This window comes from Mixophyes fleayi, chromosome 10, assembly GCF_038048845.1.
Source record: "Mixophyes fleayi isolate aMixFle1 chromosome 10, aMixFle1.hap1, whole genome shotgun sequence".
Classification (NCBI taxonomy): domain Eukaryota; kingdom Metazoa; phylum Chordata; class Amphibia; order Anura; family Limnodynastidae; genus Mixophyes; species Mixophyes fleayi.
In genome coordinates, this window is record NC_134411.1 from 40,047,067 (window position 1) to 40,074,765 (window position 27,699).

Consider the following 27,699-nt stretch of genomic DNA (forward strand, 5'->3'; position numbering starts at 1 on the left):
CGTTCAACACCAGAGATGGGCATTATGAATATCTAGTAATGCCTTTCGGGTTGTGTAATGCCCCCGCTGTTTTCCAGGGCTTCGTTAATGAGATCTTTCGGGACTTGTTATATGTATGTGTCGTTGTCTATCTGGACGGCATATTGATCTTTTCACAGGACCTGCCTTCTCATCACCAACATGTGGCAGAGGTCCTTTCCAGACTCTGGAAAAATTCATTATTCTGCAAACTAGAAAAATGTTCATTCGAGTTGCCCCAGATTCCATTTTTGGGGTATATTGTTTCCGGAGTTGGCCTAAAAATGGATCCAGAAAAGGTGAATGCTGTATAACATTGGCCCCAGCCAACTACTCTTCGTGCTATCCAGCGTTTTTGAGGTTTTGCCAATTACTATAGACGCTTTATTCAAGACTTCTCGTCCATTGCATCTCCTATTGTGGCCCTGACTCGTAAAGGGGCCAATACTAAGCAATGGTCATCCGAGGCCCTCCAAGCCTTTCAATTTCTTAAAGAGTCCTTCTCCTCTGCTCCCATTCTTCGACAGCCTGATGTGACACTTCCCTTCTTCCTAGAAGTAGATGCCTCTAATGTGGGCTTAGGAGCCATTCTCTCCCAACGATCGGAGCAACAAAAATTCCATCCTTGTGCCTTTTACTCTCGGGGCCTCCTGCCTGCAGAGAAAAATTACACTATCGGGGACAAGGAGTTGCTGGCTATCAAAGTTGCATTAGAGGAGTGGAGATACTTATTGGAAGGAGCTCGTCACCCTGTGACGATTTTCACGGATCATAAGAACTTGTCATACCTACAGTCTGCCCAATGCTTGAATCCTCGTCAAGCAAGATGGTCTCTTTTCTTTTCCCATTTCGAATTAATCATAACCTTCAAACCAGCTGCCAAGAACAAGAAAGCTGACGCTCTATCTCGAGCTTTTGTGACGTCCTCTGACATTGAAGAGGTTCCCAACCATTCTATACTAGACCCCAAATGTATCTCGCTGGCTGCTTCTTCCACTAAAGTGCTACCATTTGGGAAGACCCTCGTGCCTCCTACTCTTAGGAGGAAAATCCTTTCGTGGTTCCATTCTTCTCGTTTTTCTGGACATGCTGATGAACGCAAGACCTTTGAGATTCTCTCTCGAAGTTACTGGTGGTCCTCGATGAGGAGAGACGTCAAAGAGTTTGTTGCTTCTTGTGAATTGTGTTCTCAGTTTAAATCCTCCCGCAGAACTCCAGCGGGGTTGCTGCAACCACTACCCATTCCGTCCAAGCCCTGGACCCATATTAGTATGGACTTTGTTACTGATCTGCCATCTAGTAAAAATTGTAATACTATTTGGGTAGTGGTAGACAGATTTTCGAAGATGGCTCATTTTGTCCCTTTGTCTGGTTTGCCTTCCTCGTCTACTCTGGCTGAACATTTCGTTAAGGAAATCTTTCGTATTCATGGATGTCCGTCTGAGATTGTGTCAGATAGAGGAGTACAATTCGTTTCCAGATTCTGGCGGGCCCTTTGTAAAACCTTGGGCATACGATTAGCACTCTCATCTTCTTACCATCCGCAATCAAACGGACAAACTGAACGGGTCAATCAAGATCTCGAGACCTTTATAAGGATGTTCTCATCAGCCAATCAAGACAACTGGGTAGAATTGCTTCCTTGGGCTGAATTCGCTCATAACAACATGTACCATGAGTCATCGTCCAAAACTCCATTCTTTGTGGTTTACGTCACCATCCGTCTTTTCCGGAATTTCCTGCCCTCCCTCCCACCCAAGTTCCTGCTGTAGAGACTGTTTGTCAGACCTTCAAAAATATTTGGTCTCAGGTCAAAACCTGTTTAAAGAAGACATCTGCCAAATATAAGTCTTTCGCAGATAAGAAGAGGCGGGCTATTCCACCACTGAAAATTGGAGATCGTGTCTGGTTATCTACCAAAAATATTCGTTTGAAGGTCCCATCTATGAAATTCGCTCCCCGTTTTATTGGTCCATATAGGATCATTCAAGTGATAAATCCAGTTTGTTTCAAACTTCTACTTCCTAAGAACCTTCGTATTTCCAATGCCTTCCATGTGTCCTTGCTCAAACCTCTCATCATCAACCGTTTCTCGGCTCCTCCTTCAGCACCTCAGCCAGTTCAAGTTCATCAGGAGGAAGATTTCGAGATTACTCATGTATTGGACGCAAAAATTTCGCGAGGAGTTCTCCGTTTCCTTGTTCATTGGAAGGGCTTTGGTCCTGAGGAGCGTTCATGGATCAAAGCTGAAGATCTCAACGCCCCAGCTCTTCTTAAGAAGTTTTATTCCAAAAATCCAGACAAGCCCGGTTCCAGGTGTTCTGTGCCCACCTTTAAAAGGGGGGGAACTGTCACTCACCAGACTGTGAGTGCTTCTTCCCGTGTGTTTAGGAACCGTGGCCGTCCACCATCCTGAGGGTCTGCGCATGCGCAGCCCTTTTAACCTTCAGTACCTGTCCCTTTACTTAATTGGCTGATCAGGCAACACTCCCTATTTAAAGCACCTGTGGTCAATACCTCGTTGCCTGATCTTGGAGTCTCATTCCCCATGAGCCTCTGAAGGTGTTCCTGTGTTTCCTCGTGTATTCAGCGCTGCTGATTCCTGTGGTTTCCAGACCACTTCTACTCCTGTGGTTTCCAGACCACTTCAACTCTCCTGTGTTTCATCGTGACTGTTAGCTGATTCCTATCCGCTGCCTCCGTGCACTACAGTCCTCAGACCACTTCAACTCACCTGTGTTTCATTGTGTCTGTTAGCTGATTCCTATCCGCTGCCTCCGTGCACTACAGTCCTCAGACCACTTCAACTCTCCTGTGTTTCATCGTGACTGTTTGGCTGATTCCTATCCGCTGCCTCCGTGTGCTACAGTCTTCAGCTCATCTCAACTCTCCTGTGTTTCCTCGAGACTGCTACAACTGATTCCTATCCGCTGCTCTCCGTGCTCAACAGTTCCAGCTCAGCTCTACTCTCCCGTGTTTCATCGTGGCTGCACCTGCTGGTTGCTATCCGCTACCTCCGTGTATCTGCAGAGTCCTGCTGGCTGCTACTCCTCAGTTCTACTCGTGTCTGCAGCAGCTGATCCGCTCTCCGTGCTTCTCAGTGTTCCTGCTGGTGTCTACTCGCCAGTCTGCATCGGATCTGCGCCTCACTGCTTTCATCTCGTCTAGACCATCGCTACTCTTCAGGGTCCTCCAGGAGTCCAGTTCTACATACTACTGCTTCCTGAGTATTTGTGCCCCTGCTGGTCTACCTACCTGTGCGCTGCACCTACTTGATTACCGCTTCACCCTCCAGGGACTTCGCATCCTGCCGGCCTCCAGCCGTTCAGGTATCTCTGCACTCCTGTCTGACAGCCTGCTCCTGAACCACGGTATGCATACTTCTCATTGACTGTGCTGGTGTATTGCATATCTTGCTGGACTGAGTTGTTATCCTCTGGAGCTTACTATCCGCTGAGACTTTTTGCCATCATTGACTGTGGTATCTTTTGCCCGGATAGTTTCTATGACTTTGTATTATTGCAGTGCTGTTCAGTCATTACTATATTGTGCATGTCATTGTGGATCAAGTTCAAGGTGCCCGTGTATCCTCTGTATTGCAGTCTCTCCCCGTGCTCCTCCTCACTCATATATTCAGTGGTACAACTTGCTAGAGGCAGACCACTGATTCCTGTTTCCTGTGTCACCTGTGCCAGTGTCCTCTCACATAGCAGTGGTACAACTTGCTAACGCAGACCACTGACTCCCCGGATACCTTCACCTGGACTCTATTCCTTCACCCAGACAGTGGTACAACTTGCTAAACGCAGACTGCTGACTCTCATCACCTCCTCGTTTCTGTTGGACATTCCTCACTATAGCAGTGGTACAACTTGCTACCGCAGACCACTGACTACCCTCACGTGTCCTTTGTCCATTCAGTTCCTCGTGTATTTCTACATATATATTACCAGTGCTGCTGGTCATAGACTTTCCCGAGCATCTCTATTGTCTGCTGTCTCCTGTTCCGTGATCACCCCGCTACCAGAGTACCATATTACCACCTATACTGCTCTGGTAAGCTTATCACCTGGTGATCCCTGGGTAAAGACTCCTAGTGCCCGTGACACCAAGGTCATTAATAAATATATTAAAAAGGAGTGGTCCCAGCACGGAACCTTGAGGTACTCCACTTAAGACTTTTGACCAATTAGAAAATGTTCCATTTATCACAACTCTCTGTTCCCTATTCTCTAACCAGTTTTCGATCCAAGTACAAATTTTGATTCCTAGACCCAGTTCCCTTATTTTGTAAACCAACCTCTTGTGTGGCACTGTATCAAAGGCCTTTGCAAAATCTAAGTAGACCACATCTACTGTCCTGCCCTGGTCTAAGTTCCCACTAACTTCCTCGTAGAAACTAATTAGATTAGTTTGACATGACCTATCCCTCACAAATCCATGTTGATTCCCACTAATAATTTTATTGCGTACCAAGTAATCCTGAATACTGTCCCTTAAAATACCTTCCAGTAGTTTCCCCACTATTGATGTCAGGTTTACAGGTCTATAATTCTCTGGTTGTGATCTCGTCCCCTTTTTAAACAACGGCACCACATCTGCTATTCGCCAATCCCTTGGTACTGAGCCTGATGAGATTGAATCTCTGAAAATTAAGAATAGCGGTCTAGCTATTTCCGAGTTTAACTCCATAAGGACCCTTGGGTGTATGCCATCTGGACCTGGAGCTTTATTTATCTTAATATTCTTCAGTCGCCTTTGGACTTCTTCCTCTGACAACCAAGTATTAATTAATGGCATGGTTTCATTTCCATTTTTATGTATTACTCCTGCCATTTGTTCCTCTCTGGTAAATACTGAAGAAAAGAACGTGTTTAATACCTCTGCTTTTTCCTAAGTATCATTTATCAATTCATCCATCTCACTTCTTAGGGGTCCTATATTATCTTTTTTAATCCTTTTGCCATTTATATACTTAAAAAACTTTTTGGGGTTTGTCTTACTTTCTTTTGCAACGTGCCTTTCATTTTCTAATTTAGCCAATCTAATTTCCTTTTTGCATGTTTTATTACATTCCTTGTACCTATGGAAGGACTCCTCTGACCCTTCAGACTTAAACAATTTAAATGCCCGCTTCTTCCTTTGCATTTCTTCCCTTACCTTTTTATTTAGCCACATTGGTTTAGACTTAATTCTTTTACATTTATTTCCCATAGGAATGAACTTATACGTGTATGTTTCCAACAACATTTTAAAGACAGCCCACATTTCTTCCATATTTTTTCCTTCAAAGGCTTTGTCCCAGTCTATGCTCTTTATAGACTCCTTTAGCATATTAAAATTTGCCTTTTTAAAGTTTAAAGTCCTAGTTGATCCCTTATACTGTTGTTTCTGGAAACTAATTTCAAATGAGACCATATTATGATCACTGTTTCCCAAGTGCTCCTTTACTTGAATATTTGATATTACGTCTACATTGTTTGTTATTACTAGGTCCAGTATATGGAATGATAAACCGACAGCACTGAACATTGAACAACACACATTGAGACATTGAGACAATGCAGTAAAACGTGGGCAGGAAAGTGTTTCAGTGATATATTTTGATCCAGGGGTGGATTGGGAACTTAAAGTGGCCCTGGAAAAAATTATTGAAGTGGCTTCATGTGGGCGGGACTAAAATAACTGTAGGTGTGGCTGATACAGAAGTAGGCGGGATTTAGAACTACTGGAAGTTGGTTGTAGTAACATTTAGGAAAATCTAGATGTGATGACTTTATACACGGTGGGTCATCTCTAAAGCAATGTAGGGCAAAAGCTGCCAGTCCTGTGCTATAAAATTACATGAATCCTTTTACATTATCTGTGACTGGTCTATGTCTCTGTGCTCCAACTTGTTTAGTTTCCTACTAACACATCCTTCAAACATTCCCTTCATAGAAACATACCTGACTTTGGTTAATAAATTTAACTATTACAAAACATGTTGGCACAATCGTATTTGATCAGTCTGCCAGAGTAGCATATGAGCACCTCACGTACTGATGTTTCCCTATGAGATGCAAACTACCAGTTAAATCTCTCTATATATAATATATAAATATGTGTACCGTGTGTTTCAAAAATGTATTAATAATAATCTTTATAATGGCTTTCCAGGTGCAATCATCACAAAGGTGAAATAGCATCTGCAAGTAAATACTTGTTTTGCAACAATTGTGTATGAGCCCTAAATGTGCCCAGTGATTGGGGGGGGGGTTGAATTAACAGGGCAGGGAGGGTTGACAGACAATGGCATACGTAATGGGGAAAGCTATTCCAAGTGTTTGCTGGTGATTAGTGCAAAGGAGGCAGGATTAATGATATTGTCAGTGCGATGGGGGTTGGCCATAAGTTCAACAAAGTGATCTGAGAATGGGACCAGTGCAAGGTAGGAGGAGGCAATGGAACCAATGTAAGAACCACTAAAGTATCACCAGAGCTGGAATATGGCTCTGGGGGGGGCCGGGGCACTTAAGACAGGGGGGTATCATTTTAGATACATTTTAGACAAATACATATGCAAAACTGTGTGCACTACTGTGCACAGCTCTGCCTTCACGAGCAGTACACTGTGAAGTGGGACATACCTCCCAACTGTCCTTGCTGTCTGACCAAAACCTGACTAAGTGAGACAGTCAATCATATTCGGGATTGCCTCATCAGATTTAGGACAGTTGGCAGACTGTCCTGGTCACTCCTACCAGTTCTTGTCACTTTCACCATCTGCGGCTGCTGGTTTCTTTAGATCAGTTGCTGCTTGTCTGATCCTGGAATGCAGGAGGCCCTATTTGGAAAAAAAATGGGTACATGAAATTTAGAAAACGCCAACCAGCCTGAGCATTAAATCAATAGCACCCACATTTAATAATTAGGCCTCCCCCAGCCCCAACATTAAAATAACAGTACTCATATTTGATAAATAGATCTATTTCCCTCCAACCAGCCCTGACAATAAATTAATAGTATACACATAATATACATACCTAATTCCCTCCAATCAACCCCAGCAAAAAATGAATAGCATTTATGTTTAATATTACCATTTTCCACACCCATCCCTGACATTAAATAATTAATATTCACATTTAGTAAATAACTCTCCTCCCCAAACTCAGCCCAAAATTCAATTAATAGCCCATTATCATACCAGCTTTAAATTATAGGTTCTGCCACCCAATCTTAATTTAATAGGCCCCCCTTTTTAATGAAATAGCCCAAAAAAATTAAATTACCCCACGATCACTCCACAAATAAAATAGCACACATTAAACAATTAGCCCCCACCTAAACTCCACCATTAAATTAATAGCCTACCTCCCACCAATGTGTTATTGACAGCCTCGATCTCTTCCCTTATATGACACATTATAGCAACATACCACCCCTTTCCTTCACAAATTATAGTAGCCCCCCCTTTACTTCACATTCCCTATAGTTTAGTATAGGCAGTCCCCCCATATTCCTATAGTATTGTATATAGGCAGCCCCCCTTCCTACAGTATACAGGCAGTCCACCCCCTTAGTATAGTTAAGGCAGCCGCCCCTTACTATAGTATAGGCAGACCCCTCCCTTAGTATAGTATAGGCAGCCCCCTTAGTATAGTATAGTATAGGCAGCCCCCCGCTTAGTATAGTATAGTATAGGCAGCCCCCCGCTTAGTATAGTATAGGCAGCCCCCCATTAGTATAGTATAGGTTAGTATAGGCAGCCCCCCCACTCACTTTCCTTCAATTGCTCTGGCCGGTGTCGCTCCTCAAATCAGGCAGACAGGAAGTGAAGTCTGACTTCCTGTCTGCCGCACAGGCCTGTGAGAGCCCATACAGCAACAGCCAGCCTAGCAATTGGCTGCCTGTTGCTGCCCACTGATGACCAATGTTTTAGATGGCTTCCCTGTATGCCCCCGTGGTGGCACACCCCCCTGCTCGGTCACCCACCACCCTTGCAGTGGAGACCGACCCCCACCCCACCTCCCCCCGCGTGGTCGAACCTAACAAATTTTTTTTTAACGTGAGAAACGAGGCGGCCTCGTTAGCCATTGGCCTACCGGGAAACTTCCTGGTAAGGCCTATGGCCAATCCGACCCTGTTTTGATCTTTCTGGCCACCAGTAAAGCTTTTAACTGTAATTTAATGGTTCATCTGCAAATGGTGCTAATAGATTTTCTCTGTCTTGGTGACAGTTTGCTAAAGTTTATTTCCACTGACATGAGTTTGCTGTGAATTCACTGACATTTTTTTTTTCTCTGACATTTCCTCCTCTTGCTAAGTGAATGGCTGAATAATTTGTGTATGTGCTATTTATCAATGTGCAACCATTCGCTCCCTTACAAATGCACCAAATCATTTCAATTTTTCATTTTAATTTTCATTTGTCTCAAACTTTCATAAATTGATTTCTGCTGCCCCATGTTGCTTATGCAGCCGCTTACCAGGATGATGTTGTGATATAATCCGTGACTAGGAAGTCCCATCTGCCCAAATTAGAGGCTGTTTTTGAAAATTAAAGATAGTAAGGCTTGCCTCAAATTCTGTGAAGCTTGTGATTGACAATAATATATAGAAATGATAGTAAATATGCAGTGTATGTTCTCCCCGTGTTTGCGTGGGTTTCCTCCAGGTGCTCCGGTTTCCTCCCACACTCCAAAAACATACTAGTAGGGGAATTGGCTGCTATCAAATTGACCTTAGTCTCTCTCTGTCTGTGTGTATGTTTGAGAATTTAGACTGTAAGCTCCAAAGAGGCAGGGGCTGATGTGAGTGAGTTCTCTGTACAGTGCTGCGGAATTAGTGACGCTATATAAATAACTGGTGATGATGATGATGATGATACAGAATGGGAAAAACAAATTTTAACAATAAACTCCTTTGCTGGGAACAGCTCTCTACTATCATAAGTCAAGCCATAAAATGGACTGCAGACGGATACATCAATCCTCTTTGTTCCACTAGGGTGGAGAAGTGTAATATTACAGACTACAAGCTTACGAAAGATAGACAGGTCACAGGCAGCATAGGGTAGGGGTAAAAATGAGGCTTTGATAAAGAGGGTGTCAGTCAAAAGAGAGGTGGGTGGATCTTACAGATTGAAATGAAGCTTCAGTCAGGAGAGTAGTCAGCACAGATTTCAGGGGAGAAGGCTGCTTGTAGTAAGTGTTTGGGGCGTTCAACACTGGACTAGCTGGATGACCACACAGTGATGGCAGCAGAGGGGAGCTAGGTATAGGAATGACTTTTGTATCCCATGTGAATTAAAAATGGATAAATGGCTTTGATTCAGCACAGCTGTGTATCAAGTGTTACACAGCACAATTCATACATACAGGAAATCACATTTATAGTTTATATGTATGCAAACACTAATGTAATTAAAAATTAAAATATAACACATTAACTAAAGCTCATTCCCATCTGGGGTCCACAAATTAAAAATATTTTGGGAGCCTTTAGATGGAGCTATTTCTTAAATTAAAAGAGTGAATATAGACACCAAAGAACTGCATTATTGCTATTTTGTATATAACCCTTACAATATTTCAAGTATGAATGTATGTATATAAAAGTACTGGCACCTTCAACAAGAGTGTTACTCTATGAGACTGCTGTTGGAAAAACCTTTAAAGTCCCCCAAAATGTGTATTTTATTGTTACTGTACAACATAGTAGACATTTAGGCTTTATTGTTTACACATATTTAAATCTTAGATTTTCTACTTAAGCTTTTTGAAAAATCTGAATATACAGTATATCTGCTATGATTAATTTTCTATGTATCTGCATGCTGTATATTACATATTACCAGAGCCGTAACTAGGGAGGTGCGGGCGGTGCCGTGGCCCAGGGCGCAAGCCCAAGGGGGCGCAGTAGCCGCCCGCTACTTGCCTCTGTGCCTGGCTCTGTGACTGCAGGCTGCCGGGGAACACATGCTCTCTATAAGGCTGGACTTCGGAGACTCCGCACACTAAGTATGTGAGTCTCTCTCTGCTATCCTCTACCTGGGACAGTCTCTCTCCCCTCAGACTCACAATATATATCTGTCTGTGACAGCTTCGGCATTCACGGCGTTTGGAGGGGCGGAGCTTTCCGAAAGTGGGCGGAGCTATGTCCAAACGTATATTTTCTGTCTTTTAAACAAATCCCCGAGTGTGACAGCTTCTGTATCCTCCCATTTCCTGCTATGCTTGTGAGATCGTCTTTCCCCTTTCCCTCTGTGTGTCAGTCAGCCTCTGTCCCTCCCCTCCCCTCCCCTTTGTGTGTGAAAGTTTCTGTCTGCCCTCCCCTCTTCACTCCTATGCAAGTGAAATCTCCTCTCACCCCTGCATCAGTATGGCTGACATTGGTTCAGTGTGGGGACAGTGCTGCTATTGGTGTAGTGTTAGTAGAGGGGGTGACAATAGTTTAGTGTGGGTAGGGGGGTGACATTGGTGTAGTGTGGGTAGGGGGGGGGGGGTGGATTTGGTGCAGTGTGGGGCCAGTGCTGGCATTGGTGTAGTATGAGGATAGGGCTGGCATTGGTGTAGAGGGGTAGCATTGGTGTATTGTGGGGACAAGACTGGCATTGGGGCAGTGTGGGGACATGGGTTGTACTGGTACAAGGTGACGTTGGTATAGCCAGTTGCTGTAATGTGGAGAGTTGGCAAGGTTTTGTTGATTTCAGTACTGTGGAGCAGAGCCATGGCGGTGCTAAGTGGGTGCAGCGGCTGCCTGTTACTTGCCTCTGTGCCCTGGGTCTGTGACCACAGACTATAGATTATCGATGCTAGGCGCCCAGCGCTTCCAAAATGGTGCCCAGCACCCAGCTCCTGATCTCACAACGTTGCTAGTGGATTTAGAGGAGTCGGGAAGAGCCAGGAGCTACAGCACAGGGGCGGCTGGACCGAGAAGGTAGAAAAGAACTGTCTTCAGACAGCAGTATACAGAAGAAGGATAATGACGAAGAATACAGCAGTATAGAAGAGAAGATGAAAAGGTAAATATGAAGCAATAAATTGTCTACAGTCACATATGCAAAATCTGGAAAACAAATGAAAGTCACTTTAATAATACAGTCTGTGCTTTTCCCCCACATTTTATATTCCCGGCAAACCAAATCATTTAATATCCTACACCGTGCTAGCATCTCTCCATAGAAACATAGAATTTGACGGCAGATAAGAACCACCTTTTTTATCCTATGGTAACCTCAAACCTATTTAATTCTTGTTTCTTTTTAAGAATATCCTTATGTCTATCCCAAGCATGTAGAAATTGCTATACTGTATTAGCCTCTACCACCTCTGATGGGAGGCTATTCCATTTATCCACTACCTTTTCTGTGATGTAAATTTTCCTCACATCTCCTCTGAACCTACTTCCCTCTAGTCTCAGTACATGTCCTTGTGTTCTAATACTTGTCTTCCTTTGAAGAATGGTTCCCTCTTGTACCTTGTTCAAACCCTTGATATATTTGAACGTTTCTATCATGTCCCCCCTTTCTCTTCTCTGCTCCAAACTATACATATTAAGATCTTTGAGTCTTCCGGGTAAGTTTTGTGCTGTAGGCCATGCACCATTTTAGTTGCCCATCTATACACAGTCTCTAATGTATTTATATCCTTCTGGAGATATGGCCTCAGAACTCAACACAGTATTCTAGATGAGGCCGTACCAATGACCTATACAGTGGCATTATTACTTCTTTCTGCTACTGTTTCCTCTCCCTGTACTACCAAGCATCTATCCGCCTCTGCAATTTATAGATTTCAACATTTAAAAAGAATACAAGGAGTTATTTTATTTATTTCTGTCGGGACATCTTTAAAATCAGAGAGCACACATCTTCACATGGCCAAGACACCGGAATGAGAAAATGGTCACCAGCTTAGGAGGAGTCTGTTACCTATTATTTTAATATGCAGAAAAATCTATAGCTGATATCGCCATCAAATCAGTTGTCTCTCCAAATATACCAACACCTTTCACTCTGCCAAGAGTGTTGTTTGTACATTTTGCTTGGGATTGGGAGAGTAATATATATATGAAAAGGCTACAATGTCTGGGATTGCTATATTATTTTTATTTTTGTTTTAAGCCATTTTTTTTTGAACGCCTCTCTAGAACGGCTTACCCCTGTGCCCCAGACCAGGACCGGGTGCAACGACTAGAGACGGAGAAACACGCCACCTGACCACTCTCAGGGCACAGTGGGTGGACCAGTCTTTTCACTTGCAACACAGCACTGAGAGAGGGACCATAAGTTATATCCTCATATATATCACATAATTACACTGGGAGAGGGATTCTTAGTTTCTGTGTATGTATGTGTATATATATATATATGTATATATATATATATATATATATATAAATATATTGTAGTGTGTACGGGTTTTCTTATAAATACAAGTTTTTTCACCATTGTTGGGCTTCTTTACAACTTTCAAGAATATCAGTTACAGACATAGAAGAAAAAATGCTAGACACACCCCTACATTAGGGTGGCCACACCCACTCGACAAACGTCACTCCTATTAAGATGGGGGGCGCCGATGCCCTGTCTCGCCCAGGGCACTGAAATGTCTAGTTACGGCACTGCATATTACCATGAAGAAAACAAATTATTATGCACAAAATGCATTCTGACAAGATCAGATTTGTAAATTTGCAATATAGAAAAAATTTTCAGCCAACAAATCCTAAGGGAAGTCAGCAGATTCTAACATCTGATATAACTAACTACGTAACTGAGGTAACTTTCTGCCAAATGTAATTAAAATAATTATACAGTTCACCCACTATTATTATGTGCCATGACAATAATCCCTAGGAGATTTTATAGCTTAATTTTCTTGATCTGAACTTTCTAATCTTATGAGGGAAGAGAAAGAAAAGAAAGCTAAGAAATAATAGATCAAGTAGTCTGAGCTGGTTTCAGATTAACCCGCAAGTAACCAAACACATATACTGTGCGTTAAAAGAAAGGGAATATTAGGTGGGCGTAGAGGGTCTATGTATCTGCAGAGATAGTAATGTATAAAACATATTTTCGTTACAGATAAACTTATTGCTTTCTGTTCCGTTTGTTATTTTCAGTGCAGACAATTAATGCAGAAGTTTCTGTACTTTATACCTATCTCATAAACATCTACAGGTGATGTAATTACACAACACTAAACCTAGAGACAAGTGCATATAAGAGTTCACAAAATAGAAATATAACAAGATTTTTAAGTAGTTAAATGAAAACACATAATAAAAAACATTTAAAATCACAGAGACAAATGTTATTTAGATGAGAAATACAGAGGCAGAGCACAAATTACATTTCTCTCTCTATTGTGAAACTACGTACATAGATTCATTTATTTGAAAGTCATGAGCTGTGTGTATAGGGTGTTTCTACAGATGTGACAACAGGCAATCCATGCTGCCCTTCATGTAGCGCACCAGAGCACTTTAAAGGAACACATTGCACCGAGTTGCAGAGGTTCACAAGGCTCAACTACCGTTTTATACATCTAGTACCACCAGACCTTGTAGAGCTGGATTTCCCATTGATATCAATGAGTCCCATGCTGAATAGCACTAGGGCTCATCAGGGGTGGTAGGTACAAGATTTATAGAGTTAGGTGAAAAATAAAGTTCTATTGTGGTACCACCTCCATCACTGGACTTTTAGGATGTTTTTTTAATTGCTATATTCTATAGACCTGAACTGTTGAAAATTTGTATCTGCTTGAAAACAGAGAAACATAAATGTGATACTGTATTCTACACATAATTTTAAAAACTATGCTGAGTATGTGCAAAACGTTTTATTACCATAGAACAAGTTAAGTCCCTTCCAATGTTACACACATGTAATACTGATCTAATTTCTCTAGTCACGTACAGCTCATTGGTTATTACAGAAATTATTTCATATTGTGAGAAGATGAAACAGTCACATCTAAGTTCTGTGTTTAATATTCTGTAGCTCTGAAGTCAATATCAACCCATAATGGCTATGTGGCAACGATGCTGTACAGGGCTTTTAGAGTGGGGGGAGGGTTAGTAATCACCTTACCCCTCAGATAACGTATCTGAGCAACCATGGACACCAGGTTGGAGCTTCATAGCTGAGGTTGGTTGACTTAATAGAGAAGGAACCATGGCTTTTTTCTCTAATAAATGTAACTTATAACAGGGACATGATGAATCACTAGGGAACAGAGCTAACCTCAGATTCACTTATAATAAGAGCCAGGACAATAGAGATTACAAACATTCTTCTGCTAATCAGGGAATAAAGGGGAGCTCACAAGAGCAGAGAGGAGGAACCAGACCCAAGTTCCCCACTAGAAAGGATTCTTTTGATAGGTTTATTAGGGTGTTAGATGGGAAGAACGGCTTCCTATTCACCCAAATCCATTACAGAGTTTAGCCCCTCTGGCATAAATGAGACAAAAAGAGAACATAGTTGAAAGAGAGGAGGAAGGATTAATAAGAAGACCCAGAAGAAAAAAATGCAAAAGGTATTTGTAACTTATCCTCTAAAATCCTTACTGAAGTTCAGGTACAACAGTTAGATAAAGATCTCAGTTTTTGCCCCTTCCGTTGAAGCAAATCTTATTGAGTTATTTATCGATTTGAATAATTATGTTAGATCCATATTGTTTTAATAACGTCTTAAGAGAATGGACACTGAGGAATGCCGGATTGTTTTGGATAGGGAGGATGATCCAGCTTTGGAAATCTTGGAGGATTTGTGTAAATATAATTCTGTTGATAATGAGATACCTATTTTTGATCTGGATAATGTCAAAACAGATATGGCAAACTCTGTGAGGGACAAATTTAAGAAAAATCTGAATTTTGTCCACTTTCGGTTAAAGGTTCCCACATTGAATGTTTCTACCAAGTTACTTTAGAGAACTTTAAAGGACTTTGTTCCAAACCACAGAAACAACAGAAAAGACATTCCAATCTGTCCATGTCTGAGCAGATGGCCTTACAACACCTAAAAAATGTCTACAGTGATATAAGGGACCGATAAAGGAGGTGAAATTGTCATTTAGGATCAATGTGATTATTTCAGATGCTTATAGACAGCTTAAGAACAAATTTGTTTACATGGCTTTGAGTAAAGAACCTTCTTTGACATTTCAGAAGGAGTTAAGGACCCTTTTGGGGGGAGGCCCTTGAAATGGAAGTTGTCAGTAAGGAGGAGTTTTATCCAGGGCCGTAACTAGGGCTATGCGACAGGGGCGACCGCCCAGGGGGGCGCAATTTAGGAATATTTTAGGTCAATTTGGTTAAAATTAAGGGCTAGGGGGGCGGCATTTGTCTTTCTCGACCAGGGCACTAGAATTCTAAGTTACGGCTCTGGTTTAATCATTGCCATTTATTATCTTTTATCTAAAGTTCACAAGATTTTCAACACACCTCCGGGTCGTCCTATAATTTTGGGTTTAGGTTCACTTACTTCTTCACTTCCTTTTTACGTCGATACTTTTCTACAACCTAAAGTGAAACTTTTGAAATCTTACATTAGAGACTTTACCCATTTATTACATTTATTGAATTCCATGAGACAGCTACTCTTTCTTAGCTCTAGATATAGAAACATTATACAGTAAAACCCCTCACGATTTATTTTTCATGGTCAGAGATAAAATTCTGAGTAGAGACCCATGCTCACAACTGCACATCACTTATTCGTTCTTTGTTACACATAATTATTTTATTTTTGATCACGCATTTTATTTGCAGGTGATGGGGATGGCCATGGGGGTCCGCTTCACCTCATGCAATGCTAACCTATACATGGGTGACTTTGAAGGTGCCCATGTCTGGAGTGGCATGCTTGGGACGGACCTGGTCCTTTATGGCCATTGAAAACCATTTTATAATTTGAAGTGGGGATGAAGCACATGCACTTTCATTTGTGGAGTAATTAAACACGAATAGTTATAATTTAAAATGTGTGCATACTTTAAATATTGACTTTCTGGACCTCTCCTTAAGGGCTGTTGATACCTCAATTACTTCTATGACCTATAAGGATAAATGTAAATGTTACTAATTATTTACACTATAACAGTGTGCACTTCAAACCCTGGAAGAACAATATTACTAACGGTCAATTACTAAGACTGAAATGCAATTATTCTACAGACACCGCATTTCAGTTACAAGAGAAAAAATAAGTTCAGCGTTTTAGTACACACACAGACACACACACACACACACCTCTGCACATGTACACCACACACACAAACACACACACGTCTGCACATCTACAGCACACACATACACCTCTGTACATCTACACAAACACACACACACACACCTACGCACATCTACACCACACACACACACCTCCGTACATCTACACCACACACACACACCTCCGGCCATCTACACAACACACACCTCAGCACATCTACACTACACAATTTTCCGCAAATCTACACCACACACACACCTCTACACATCTACTCCACTCACACACACCTCCACACATCTACACAAACACACACACACCTACACAAACACACACACACCTCCATACATCCATACCACACACACACACCTCCGCACATCTAAATCACACACACACCTCCAGGACATCTACACAAAACACACCTCAGCACATCTACACTACACACTTCTCTGCAAATCTACATCACACACACCTCTACACATCTACACAAACACACACAGCTCCACACATATACACCACACACACACACCTCCGCACATCTACACCACACACACATCTACACACATCTACACCACACACACACACCTCCGCACATCTGTACATCACACACACACCTACACACATCTGTACATCACACACACACCTCTAGACATCTACACCATACACACAAAAGCATCTACACCACACACAGACACACACAGACACACATGTTCAACACACACACACCTCCGCACATCTACACAACACACACGCCCCCAAATCTACACCGCACACAAACACACACAGATCTACACCACACACACACACACCTCGACACATCTACACCACACACACACACACATCTACACACATCTACACCACACACTCACCTCCTCATATCTACACTACACACACCTACGCACATCTACACCACACACCTCCATACATCTACACTACACACACATACACCTCTGCACATCTGCATCACACACACCTCCTTACATCTACGCCACACACACACATCCCCGGACATCTACACCACACACACACACCTCCGCATATCTAGACCACACACACACCTCCACATACATACACACACACACATCTCAGCACATCTACACCACACACACACATCCGCACATCTACACCACACACACACATCTACACCCCACACACACCTCTGCGCATCTACATCACACACACAAGCAAGTCTACACCACAAACAGACACACACCTCCGCACATCTACTCCACACACACAGACACACACCTTCACACATCTATTCCACACACACACCTACGCACATCTTCACCACAAACACACCTCCGCACATCTACACCACACACACACCTCCGCACATCTACACCACACACACACCTCCGCACATCTGTACATCACACACACATCCGAACATATATAACACACACACACCTCCACACATCTACTCCACACACACACCTCTGCACATCTACACCACACACACACACCTCCGCACATCTACACCACACACACACCTCCTGTCACTCACCAGACTGTGAGTGCTTCTTCCCGTGTGTTTAGGAACCGTGGCCGTCCACCATCCTGAGGGTCTGCGCATGCGCAGCCCTTTCAAAACCTTCAGTACCTGTTCCTTTAACTTAATTGGCTGATCAGGCAACACTCCCTATTTAAAGCACTTGCTGTCCTCTCCTCGTTGCCTGATCTTGGAGTCTCATTCCCCATGAGCCTCTGAAGGTGTTCCTGTGTTTCCTCGTGTATTCAGCGCTGCTGATTCCTGTGGTTTCCAGACCACTTCTACTCTTGTGGTTTCCAGACCACTTCAACTCTCCTGTGTTTCATCGTGACTGTTAGCTGATTCCTATCCGCTGCCTCCGTGCACTACGGTCTTCAGACCACTTCAACTCTCCTGTGTTTCATCGTGACTGTTGGCTGATTAATATCCGCTGCCTCCGTGTACTACAGTCTTCAAACCACTTCAACCCTGCTGTGTTTCATCGTGACTGTTAGCTGATTCCTATCCGCTGCCTCCGTGCACTACAGTCTTCAAACCACTTCAACCCTGCTGTGTTTCATCGTGACTGTTAGCTGATTCCTATCCGCTGCCTCCGTGCACTACAGTCTTCAGACCACTTCAACTCTCCTGTGTTTCATCGTGACTGTTTGGCTGATTCCTATCTGCTGCCTCCGTGCGCTACAGTCTTCAGCTCATCTCAACTCTCCCGTGTTTCCTCGAGACTGCTACAACTGATTCCTATCCGCTGCTCTCCATGCTCAACTGTTCCAGCTCAGCTCTACTCTCCCGTGTTTCATCGTGGCTGCACCTGCTGGTTGCTATCCGCTACCTCCGTGTACCTGCAGAGTCCTGCTGGCTGCTACTCCTCAGTTCTACTCGTGTCTGCAGCAGCTGATCCGCTCTCCGTGCTTCTCAGTGTTCCTGCTGGTCTCTACTCGCCAGTCTGCATCGGATCTGCGCCTCACTGCTTTCATCTCGTCTAGACCATCGCTACTCTTCAGGGTCCTCCAGGAGTCAAGTTCTACATACTACTGCTTCCTGAGTATTTGTTCCTGCTGGTCTCTACTCGCCAGTCTGCATCGGATCTGCGCCTCACTGCTTTCATCATGTCTAGACCATCGCTACTCTTCAGGGTCCTCCAGGAGTCCAGTTCTACATACTACTGCTTCCTGAGTATTTGTTCCCCTGCTGGTCTACCTACCTGTGCGCTGCACCTACTTGATTACCGCTTCACCCTCCAGGGACTTCGCATCCTGCCGGCCTCCAGCCGTTCAGGTATCTCTGCACTCCTGTCGGACAGCCTGCTCCTGAACCACGGTATGCATACTTCTCATTGACTGTGCTGGTGTATTGCATATCTTGCTGGACTGAGTTGTTCTCCTCTGGAGCTTACTATCCGCTGAGACTTTTGCCATCATTGACTGTGTTATCTTTTGCCCGGATAGTTTCTATGACTTTGTATTATTGCAGTGCTGTTCAGTCATTACTATATTGTGCATGTCATTGTGGATCAAGTTCAAGGTGCCCGTGTATCCTCTGTATTGCAGTCTCTCCCCGTGCTCCTCCTCACATATATATTCAGTGGTACAACTTGCTAGAGGCAGACCACTGATTCCTGTTTCCAGTGCCACCTGTTCCAGTGTCCTCTCACATAGCAGTGGTACAACTTGCTAACGCAGACCACTGACTTCCCGGATACCTTCACCTGGATCCCATTCCTTCACCCAGACAGCGGTACAACTTGCTAAACGCAGACCGCTGACTCTCATCACCTCCTCGTTTCTGTTGGACATTCCTCCTCACTATAGCAGTGGTACAACTTGCTACCGCAGACCTCTGACTACCCTCACGTGTCCTTTGTCCATTCAGTTCCTCGTGTATTACTACATATATATTACCAGTGCTGCTAGTCATAGACTTTCCCGAGCATCTCTATCATCAGCTGTCTCCTGTTCCGTGATCACCCCGCTACCAGAGTACCATATTACCACCTATACTGCTCTGGTAAGCTTATCACCTGGTGATCCCTGGGTAAAGACTCCTAGTGCCCGTGACAGTAAGATCAGGCCATGACAGACCCAGATACGGAACCTACAGCCAAAGAGATGCTGCGGCATCTGGTTACCCGTATTGAGCAACAGGAAGTTCGCCAACGGCATTTACTGCGGTGTTACCAGGCGTTAGCCTCCCAAAGAACGTCTGTGCAAGATGCCACAGCTACTGTTGATGCTCCTGTGCCTTCCTCCGTTTCCCCAGTGCCATCCCAGGTGTCTACGGCTTCCACGCTTCACCTGCCTACTCCGTCAAAGTATGATGGAGACCCCAAAACATGTAGGGGTTTTCTTACTCAATGCTCTGTTCATTTTGAGCTCCAACCTCAAAATTTTTCTACCCATCGTTCCAGAGTGGCCTATCTTATCTCATTGTTTTCTGGACAAGCTCTCGCATGGGCTTCCCCTCTGTGGGAAAGAAATGACCCATTATTACAGGATAGTGTCAAATTTATTTCCACGTTCCGAAGTGTATTCGATGAACCAGGTCGTGTCATCTCCGCTGCATCCAGCATCCTCCGTCTACGTCAGGGTTCTCGTACAGTAAGCCAGTACGTCATTCAATTTAGGATTCTAGCCTCTGAACTTCAGTGGAACACTGAAGCGTTAATTGCCGCCTTCTGGCAGGGGCTCTCCGATAAAATTAAAAACGCACTGACCTCACAAGAAGTACCCTCCTCTTTGGATGATTTGATTTTCCTTTGCCTTCGTGTGGACATGAGGTTTCGTGAGAATGATTCTGAAAAAGTAACTTCTTTCAAAGCGCCTCTGCTACCTCAATTTCACCCAGATTCATCTCCGGTGATACCCATGGAGATAGGTCGCTTCAAATTAACTTCAGAGGAGAGGGACCGAAGAGTAAAGAATAGACTTTGTATCTATTGTGCTGATTCCACGCATATGCTCAATTCATGTCCCAAGAAATGCCGGGCTCTAACCAATACTGGGGAGATAAGGTTAGGGTTCCTGGAGTCCTCTCCATGTGCTACGAAATTAAAAGTCTGCGCTTTTGACGTTACGATTTCCTTTGCTACCAAATCCTTTGAGTCCCAAGCACTGATTGATTCTGGAGCAGCAGGAAATTTCATTTATGAATCCCTCGTGAATCAATGGTCCCTACCAGTGATTACTTTGAAAACACCGATTACTGTGACGGCTATAGATGGATCACGTCTTATCAATGGTCTCATCACCCAGAGTACGTCTCCAGTAACGCTTCAGATTGGTGTGCTACACCATGAAGAGATTTCGTTTTTAATTCTTCCTGTTACGACAAGTCCGATTGTCTTAGGCCTTCCATGGCTTCAACGTCATTCTCCCCAGATTGATTGGCGCTCTTCTCAAGTTACGTCTTGGGGAGCTGAATATCATCATCATTGGCTCTCTCAAGTGGGTCCATTTAAAAGACAGCAGTCGTCTATTCCACCAGGTCCTCCTCCACAGGATCCTTCATCTACGGATCTGTGCGATAAGGTTCAGTCTGAACGCCTTCCTCCTCATCAGGCGTTCGTGACGTCCTCGGACGTTGAAGATGGATCTCAGGAGTCATCTTCAAAAAGTCAAGTGCTGGTGGTTTACGGTCACCATCCGTCTTTTCCGGAATTTCCTGCCCTCCCTCCCACCCAAGTTCCTGCTGTAGAGACTGTTTGTCAGACCTTCAAAAATATTTGGTCTCAGGTCAAAACCTGTTTAAAGAAGACATCTGCCAAATATAAGTCTTTCGCTGATAAGAAGAGGCGGGCTATTCCACCACTGAAAATTGGAGATCGTGTCTGGTTATCTACCAAAAATATTCGTTTGAAGGTCCCATCTATGAAATTCGCTCCCCGTTTTATTGGTCCATATAGGATCATTCAAGTGATAAATCCAGTTTGTTTCAAACTTCTACTTCCTAAGAACCTTCGTATTTCCAATGCCTTCCATGTGTCCTTGCTCAAACCTCTCATCATCAACCGTTTCTCGGCTCCTCCTTCAGCACCTCAGCCAGTTCAAGTTCATCAGGAGGAAGATTTCGAGATTACTCAGGTATTGGAAGCAAAAATTTCGCAAGGAGTTTGGGCAGCACAGTGGCGTAGTGGTTAGCACGTCTGCCTCACAGCACTGGGGTCATGAGTTCGATTCCCGACCATGGCCTTATCTGTGTGGAGTTTGTATGTTCTCCCTGTGTTTGCGTGGGTTTCCTCCGGGTGCTCCAGTTTCCTCCCACACTCCAAAAAATATACTGGTAGGTTAATTGGCTGCAATCAAAAAATTGACCCTAGTCTCTCCCTCTCTGTCTGTATGTGTGTGAGTGTGTGTCTATAGTAGGAAATTTAGACTGTAAGCTCCAATGGGGCAGGGACTGATGTGAATGAGTTCTCTGTACAGCGCTGCAGAATTAGTGGCGCTATATAAATAAATGATGATGATGATGATGATGATGATTTCCTCGTTCATTGGAAGGGCTTTGGTCCTGAGGAGCGTTCATGGATCAAAGCTGAAGATCTCAACGCCCCAGCTCTTCTTAAGAAGTTTTATTCCAAAAATCCGGACAAGCCCGGTTCCAGGCGTTCTGTGCCCACCTTTAAAAGGGGGGGTACTGTCACTCACCAGACTGTGAGTGCTTCTTCCCGTGTGTTTAGGAACCGTGGCCGTCCACCATCCTGAGGGTCTGCGCATGCGCAGCCCTTTCAAAACCTTCAGTACCTGTTCCTTTAACTTAATTGGCTGATCAGGCAACACTCCCTATTTAAAGCACCTGCTGTCCTCTCCTCGTTGCCTGATCTTGGAGTCTCATTCCCCATGAGCCTCTGAAGGTGTTCCTGTGTTTCCTCGTGTATTCAGCGCTGCTGATTCCTGTGGTTTCCAGACCACTTCTACTCCTGTGGTTTCCAGACCACTTCAACCCTCCTGTGTTTCATCGTGACTGTTAGCTGATTCCTATCCGCTGCCTCCGTGCACTACAGTCTTCAGACCACTTCAACTCTCCTGTGTTTCATCGTGACTGTTAGCTGATTCCTATCCGCTGCCTCCGTCCACTACGGTCTTCAGACCACTTCAACTCTCCTGTGTTTCATCGTGACTGTTAGCTGATTCCTATCCGCTGCCTCCGTGCACTACAGTCTTCAAACCACTTCAACCCTGCTGTGTTTCATCGTGACTGTTAGCTGATTCCTATCCGCTGCCTCCGTGCACTACAGTCTTCAAACCACTTCAACCCTGCTATGTTTCATCGTGACTGTTAGCTGATTCCTATCCGCTGCCTCCGTGCACTACAGTCTTCAGACCACTTCAACTCTCCTGTGTTTCATCGTGACTGTTTGGCTGATTCCTATCTGCTGCCTCCGTGCGCTACAGTCTTCAGCTCATCTCAACTCTCCCGTGTTTCCTCGAGACTGCTACAACTGATTCCTATCCGCTGCTCTCCATGCTCAACTGTTCCAGCTCAGCTCTACTCTCCCGTGTTTCATCGTGGCTGCACCTGCTGGTTGCTATCCGCTACCTCCGTGTACCTGCAGACTCCTGCTGGCTGCTACTCCTCAGTTCTACTCGTGTCTGCAGCAGCTGATCCGCTCTCCGTGCTTCTCAGTGTTCCTGCTGGTCTCTACTCGCCAGTCTGCATCGGATCTGCGCCTCACTGCTTTCATCTCGTCTAGACCATCGCTACTCTTCAGGGTCCTCCAGGAGTCCAGTTCTACATACTACTGCTTCCTGAGTATTTGTTCCTGCTGGTCTCTACTCGCCAGTCTGCATCGGATCTGCGCCTCACTGCTTTCATCTCGTCTAGACCATCGCTACTCTTCAGGGTCCTCCAGGAGTCCAGTTCTACATACTACTGCTTCCTGAGTATTTGTTCCCCTGCTGGTCTACCTACCTGTGCGCTGCACCTACTTGATTACCGCTTCACCCTCCAGGGACTTCGCATCCTGCCGGCCTCCAGCCGTTCAGGTATCTCTGCACTCCTGTCTGACAGCCTGCTCCTGAACCACGGTATGCATACTTCTCATTGACTGTGCTGGTGTATTGCATATCTTGCTGGACTGAGTTGTTCTCCTCTGGAGCTTACTATCCGCTGAGACTTTTGCCATCATTGACTGTGTTATCTTTTGCCCAGATAGTGTCTATGACTTTGTATTATTGCAGTGCTGTTCAGTCATTACTATATTGTGCATGTCATTGTGGATCAAGTTCAAGGTGCCCGTGTATCCTCTGTATTGCAGTCTCTCCCCGTGCTCCTCCTCACATATATATTCAGTGGTACAACTTGCTAGAGGCAGACCACTGATTCCTGTTTCCAGTGCCACCTGTTCCAGTGTCCTCTCACATAGCAGTGGTACAACTTGCTAATGCAGACCACTGACTTCCCGAATACCTTCACCTGGATCCCATTCCTTCACCCAGACAGCGGTACAACTTGCTAAACGCAGACCGCTGACTCTCATCACCTCCTCGTTTCTGTTGGACATTCCTCCTCACTATAGCAGTGGTACAACTTGCTACCGCAGACCTCTGACTACCCTCACGTGTCCTTTGTCCATTCAGTTCCTCGTGTATTACTACATATATATTACCAGTGCTGCTAGTCATAGACTTTCCCGAGCATCTCTATCATCAGCTGTCTCCTGTTCCGTGATCACCCCGCTACCAGAGTACCATATTACCACCTATACTGCTCTGGTAAGCTTATCACCTGGTGATCCCTGGGTAAAGACTCCTAGTGCCCGTGACACCTCCGCACATCTACAACACACACACACACCTCTGCACATCTGTACATCACACACACATCCGAACATATATAACACACACACACCTCCACACATCTACTCCACACACACACCTCCGCACATCTACACCACACACACACACCTCCGCACATCTACACCACACACACACACCTCCGCACATCTACACCACATACACACACCTCCGCAAATCTGTACATCACACACACACCTCCGAACATATATAACACACACATACATCCACACATCTACTCCACACACACACCTCCGCACATCTGTACATCACACACACACCTCCGCACATCTACACCACACACACACCTCCACACATCTACTCCACACACACACCTCCGCATATCTACAACACACACACACACCTCCGCACATCTACTCCACACACACACCTCCGCACATCTACACTACACACACACACCTCCGCACATCTACACCACACACACACCTCCGAACATATATAACACACACACACCTCCGCACATCTACACCACACACACACACCTCCGCACATCTGTACATCACACACACACCTCCGAACATATATAACACACAAACACATCCGCACATCTACACCACACACACACAACTCCGCACATCTACACTACACACACACCTCCTTACATCTACACCACACACACACACCTCCTTACATCTACACCACACACACACCTCCTTACATCTACACCACACACACACCTCCACAAATCTACACCACACACACACCTCCGCACATCTACACCACACACACACACCTATGCAAATCTATACCACAAACACATCTCCGCACATCTACACCACACACACACACCTCCGCACATCTTCACCACAAACACACCTCCGCACATCTACACCACACACACACACCTCCGCACATCTACACCACACACACACCTCCGCACATCTACACCCCACACACACACTTTCTTACATCTACACCACACACACACCTCTGCACATCTACACCACACACACACACCTCCGCACATCTACACCACACACACACACCTCCGCAAATCTACACCACACACACACACATCCGCACATCTACACCACACCTCCGCAAATCTACACAACACACACACACATCCGCACATCTACACCACACACACACCTCCGCACATCTACACTACACACACACCTCCTTACATCTACACCACACACACACACCTCCTTACATCTACACCACACACACACACCTACGCACATCTTCACCACAAACACACCTCCGCACATCTACACCACACACACACACCTCCGCACATCTACACCACACACACACCTCCGCACATCTACACCACACACACACCTCCGCACATCTACACCACACACCCCTCCTTACATCTACACCACACACACACCTCCACAAATCTACACCACACACACACCTCCGCACATCTACACCACACACACACACCTATGCAAATCTATACCACAAACACATCTCCGCACATCTACACCACACACACACCTCCTCACATCTTCACCACAAACACACCTCCGCACATCTACACCACACACACACACCTCCGCACATCTACACCACACACACACCTCCGCACATCTACATCCCACACACACACTTTCTTACATCTACACCACACACACACCTCCGCACATCTACACCACACACACACACACCTCCGCACATCTACACCACACACACACACCTCCGCACATCTACACCACACACACACACGTCCTTACATCTACACCACACACACACCTCCTTACAACTACACCACACACACACCTCCACAAATCTACACCACACACACCTCCGCACATCTACACCACACACACACACCTATGCAAATCTATACCACAAACACATCTCCGCACATCTACACCACACACACACACCTCCGCACATCTTCACCACAAACACACCTCCGCACATCTACACCACACACACACACCTCCGCACATCTACACCACACACACACACCTCCGCACATCTACACCACACACTCACCTCCGCACATCTACACCCCACACACACACCTCCGCACATCTACACCACACACACACACCTCCGCACATCTACACCACACACACACACCTCCGCAAATCTACACCACACACACACACCTCCGCACATCTACACCACACACACACACCTCCGCAAATCTACACAACACACACACACATCCGCACATCTACACCACACACACACCTCCGCACATCTACACTACACACACACCTCCTTACATCTACACCACACACACAGACCTCCTTACATCTACACCACACACACACACCTACGCACATCTTCACCACAAACACACCTCCGCACATCTACACCACACACACACACCTCCGCACATCTACACCACACACACCTCTACACATCTACACCCCACACACACCTCCGCACATCTACACCACACACACACCTCCGCACATCTACACCACACACACACACCTCCTTACATTTACACCACATACACACCTCCGCACATCTTCAACACACACACAACTCCGCACATCTACACCACACACACACCTCCTTACATCTACACCACACACACACACCTCCTTACATCTAAACCACATACACACCTGCGCACATCTTCACCACACACACATCTCCGCAAATCTACACCACACACACACACCTCCTCACATCTTCACCAGAAACACACCTCCGCACATCTACACCACACACACACACCTCCGCACATCTACACCACACACACACCTCCGCACATCTACACCCCACACACACACTTTCTTACATCTACACCACACACACACCTCCGCACATCTACACCACACACACACCTCCGCACATCTACACCACACACACACACACCTCGGCACATCTACACCACACACACACACCTCCACACATCTACACCACACACACACACCTCCGCACATCTACACCACACACACACCTCCTAACATCTACACCACACACACACCTCCATAAATCTACACCACACACACACCTCCGCACATCTACACCACACACACACACCTATGCAAATCTACACCACAAACACATCTCCGCACATCTACACCACACACACACACCTCCGCACATCTTCACCACAAACACACCTCCGCACATCTACACCACACACACACACCTCCGCACATCTACACCACACACACACACCTCCGCACATCTACACCACACACACACCTCCGCACATCTACACCCCACACACAAAC

General features: G+C 45.0%; 1 protein-coding gene across 1 annotated transcript in view; it reads left to right on the top strand.

Moving 5' to 3' along the window:
* The window catches only part of LOC142103362 (vomeronasal type-2 receptor 26-like), a 106,318-nt gene that overhangs the window by 41,753 nt on the left and 36,866 nt on the right, over positions 1-27,699 (top strand). The window contains exon 7 of the mRNA XM_075187424.1: positions 9,343-9,346. Coding sequence (XP_075043525.1) covers positions 9,343-9,346 — 4 coding nt within the window. The remainder of the gene's footprint in view (positions 1-9,342; positions 9,347-27,699) is intronic.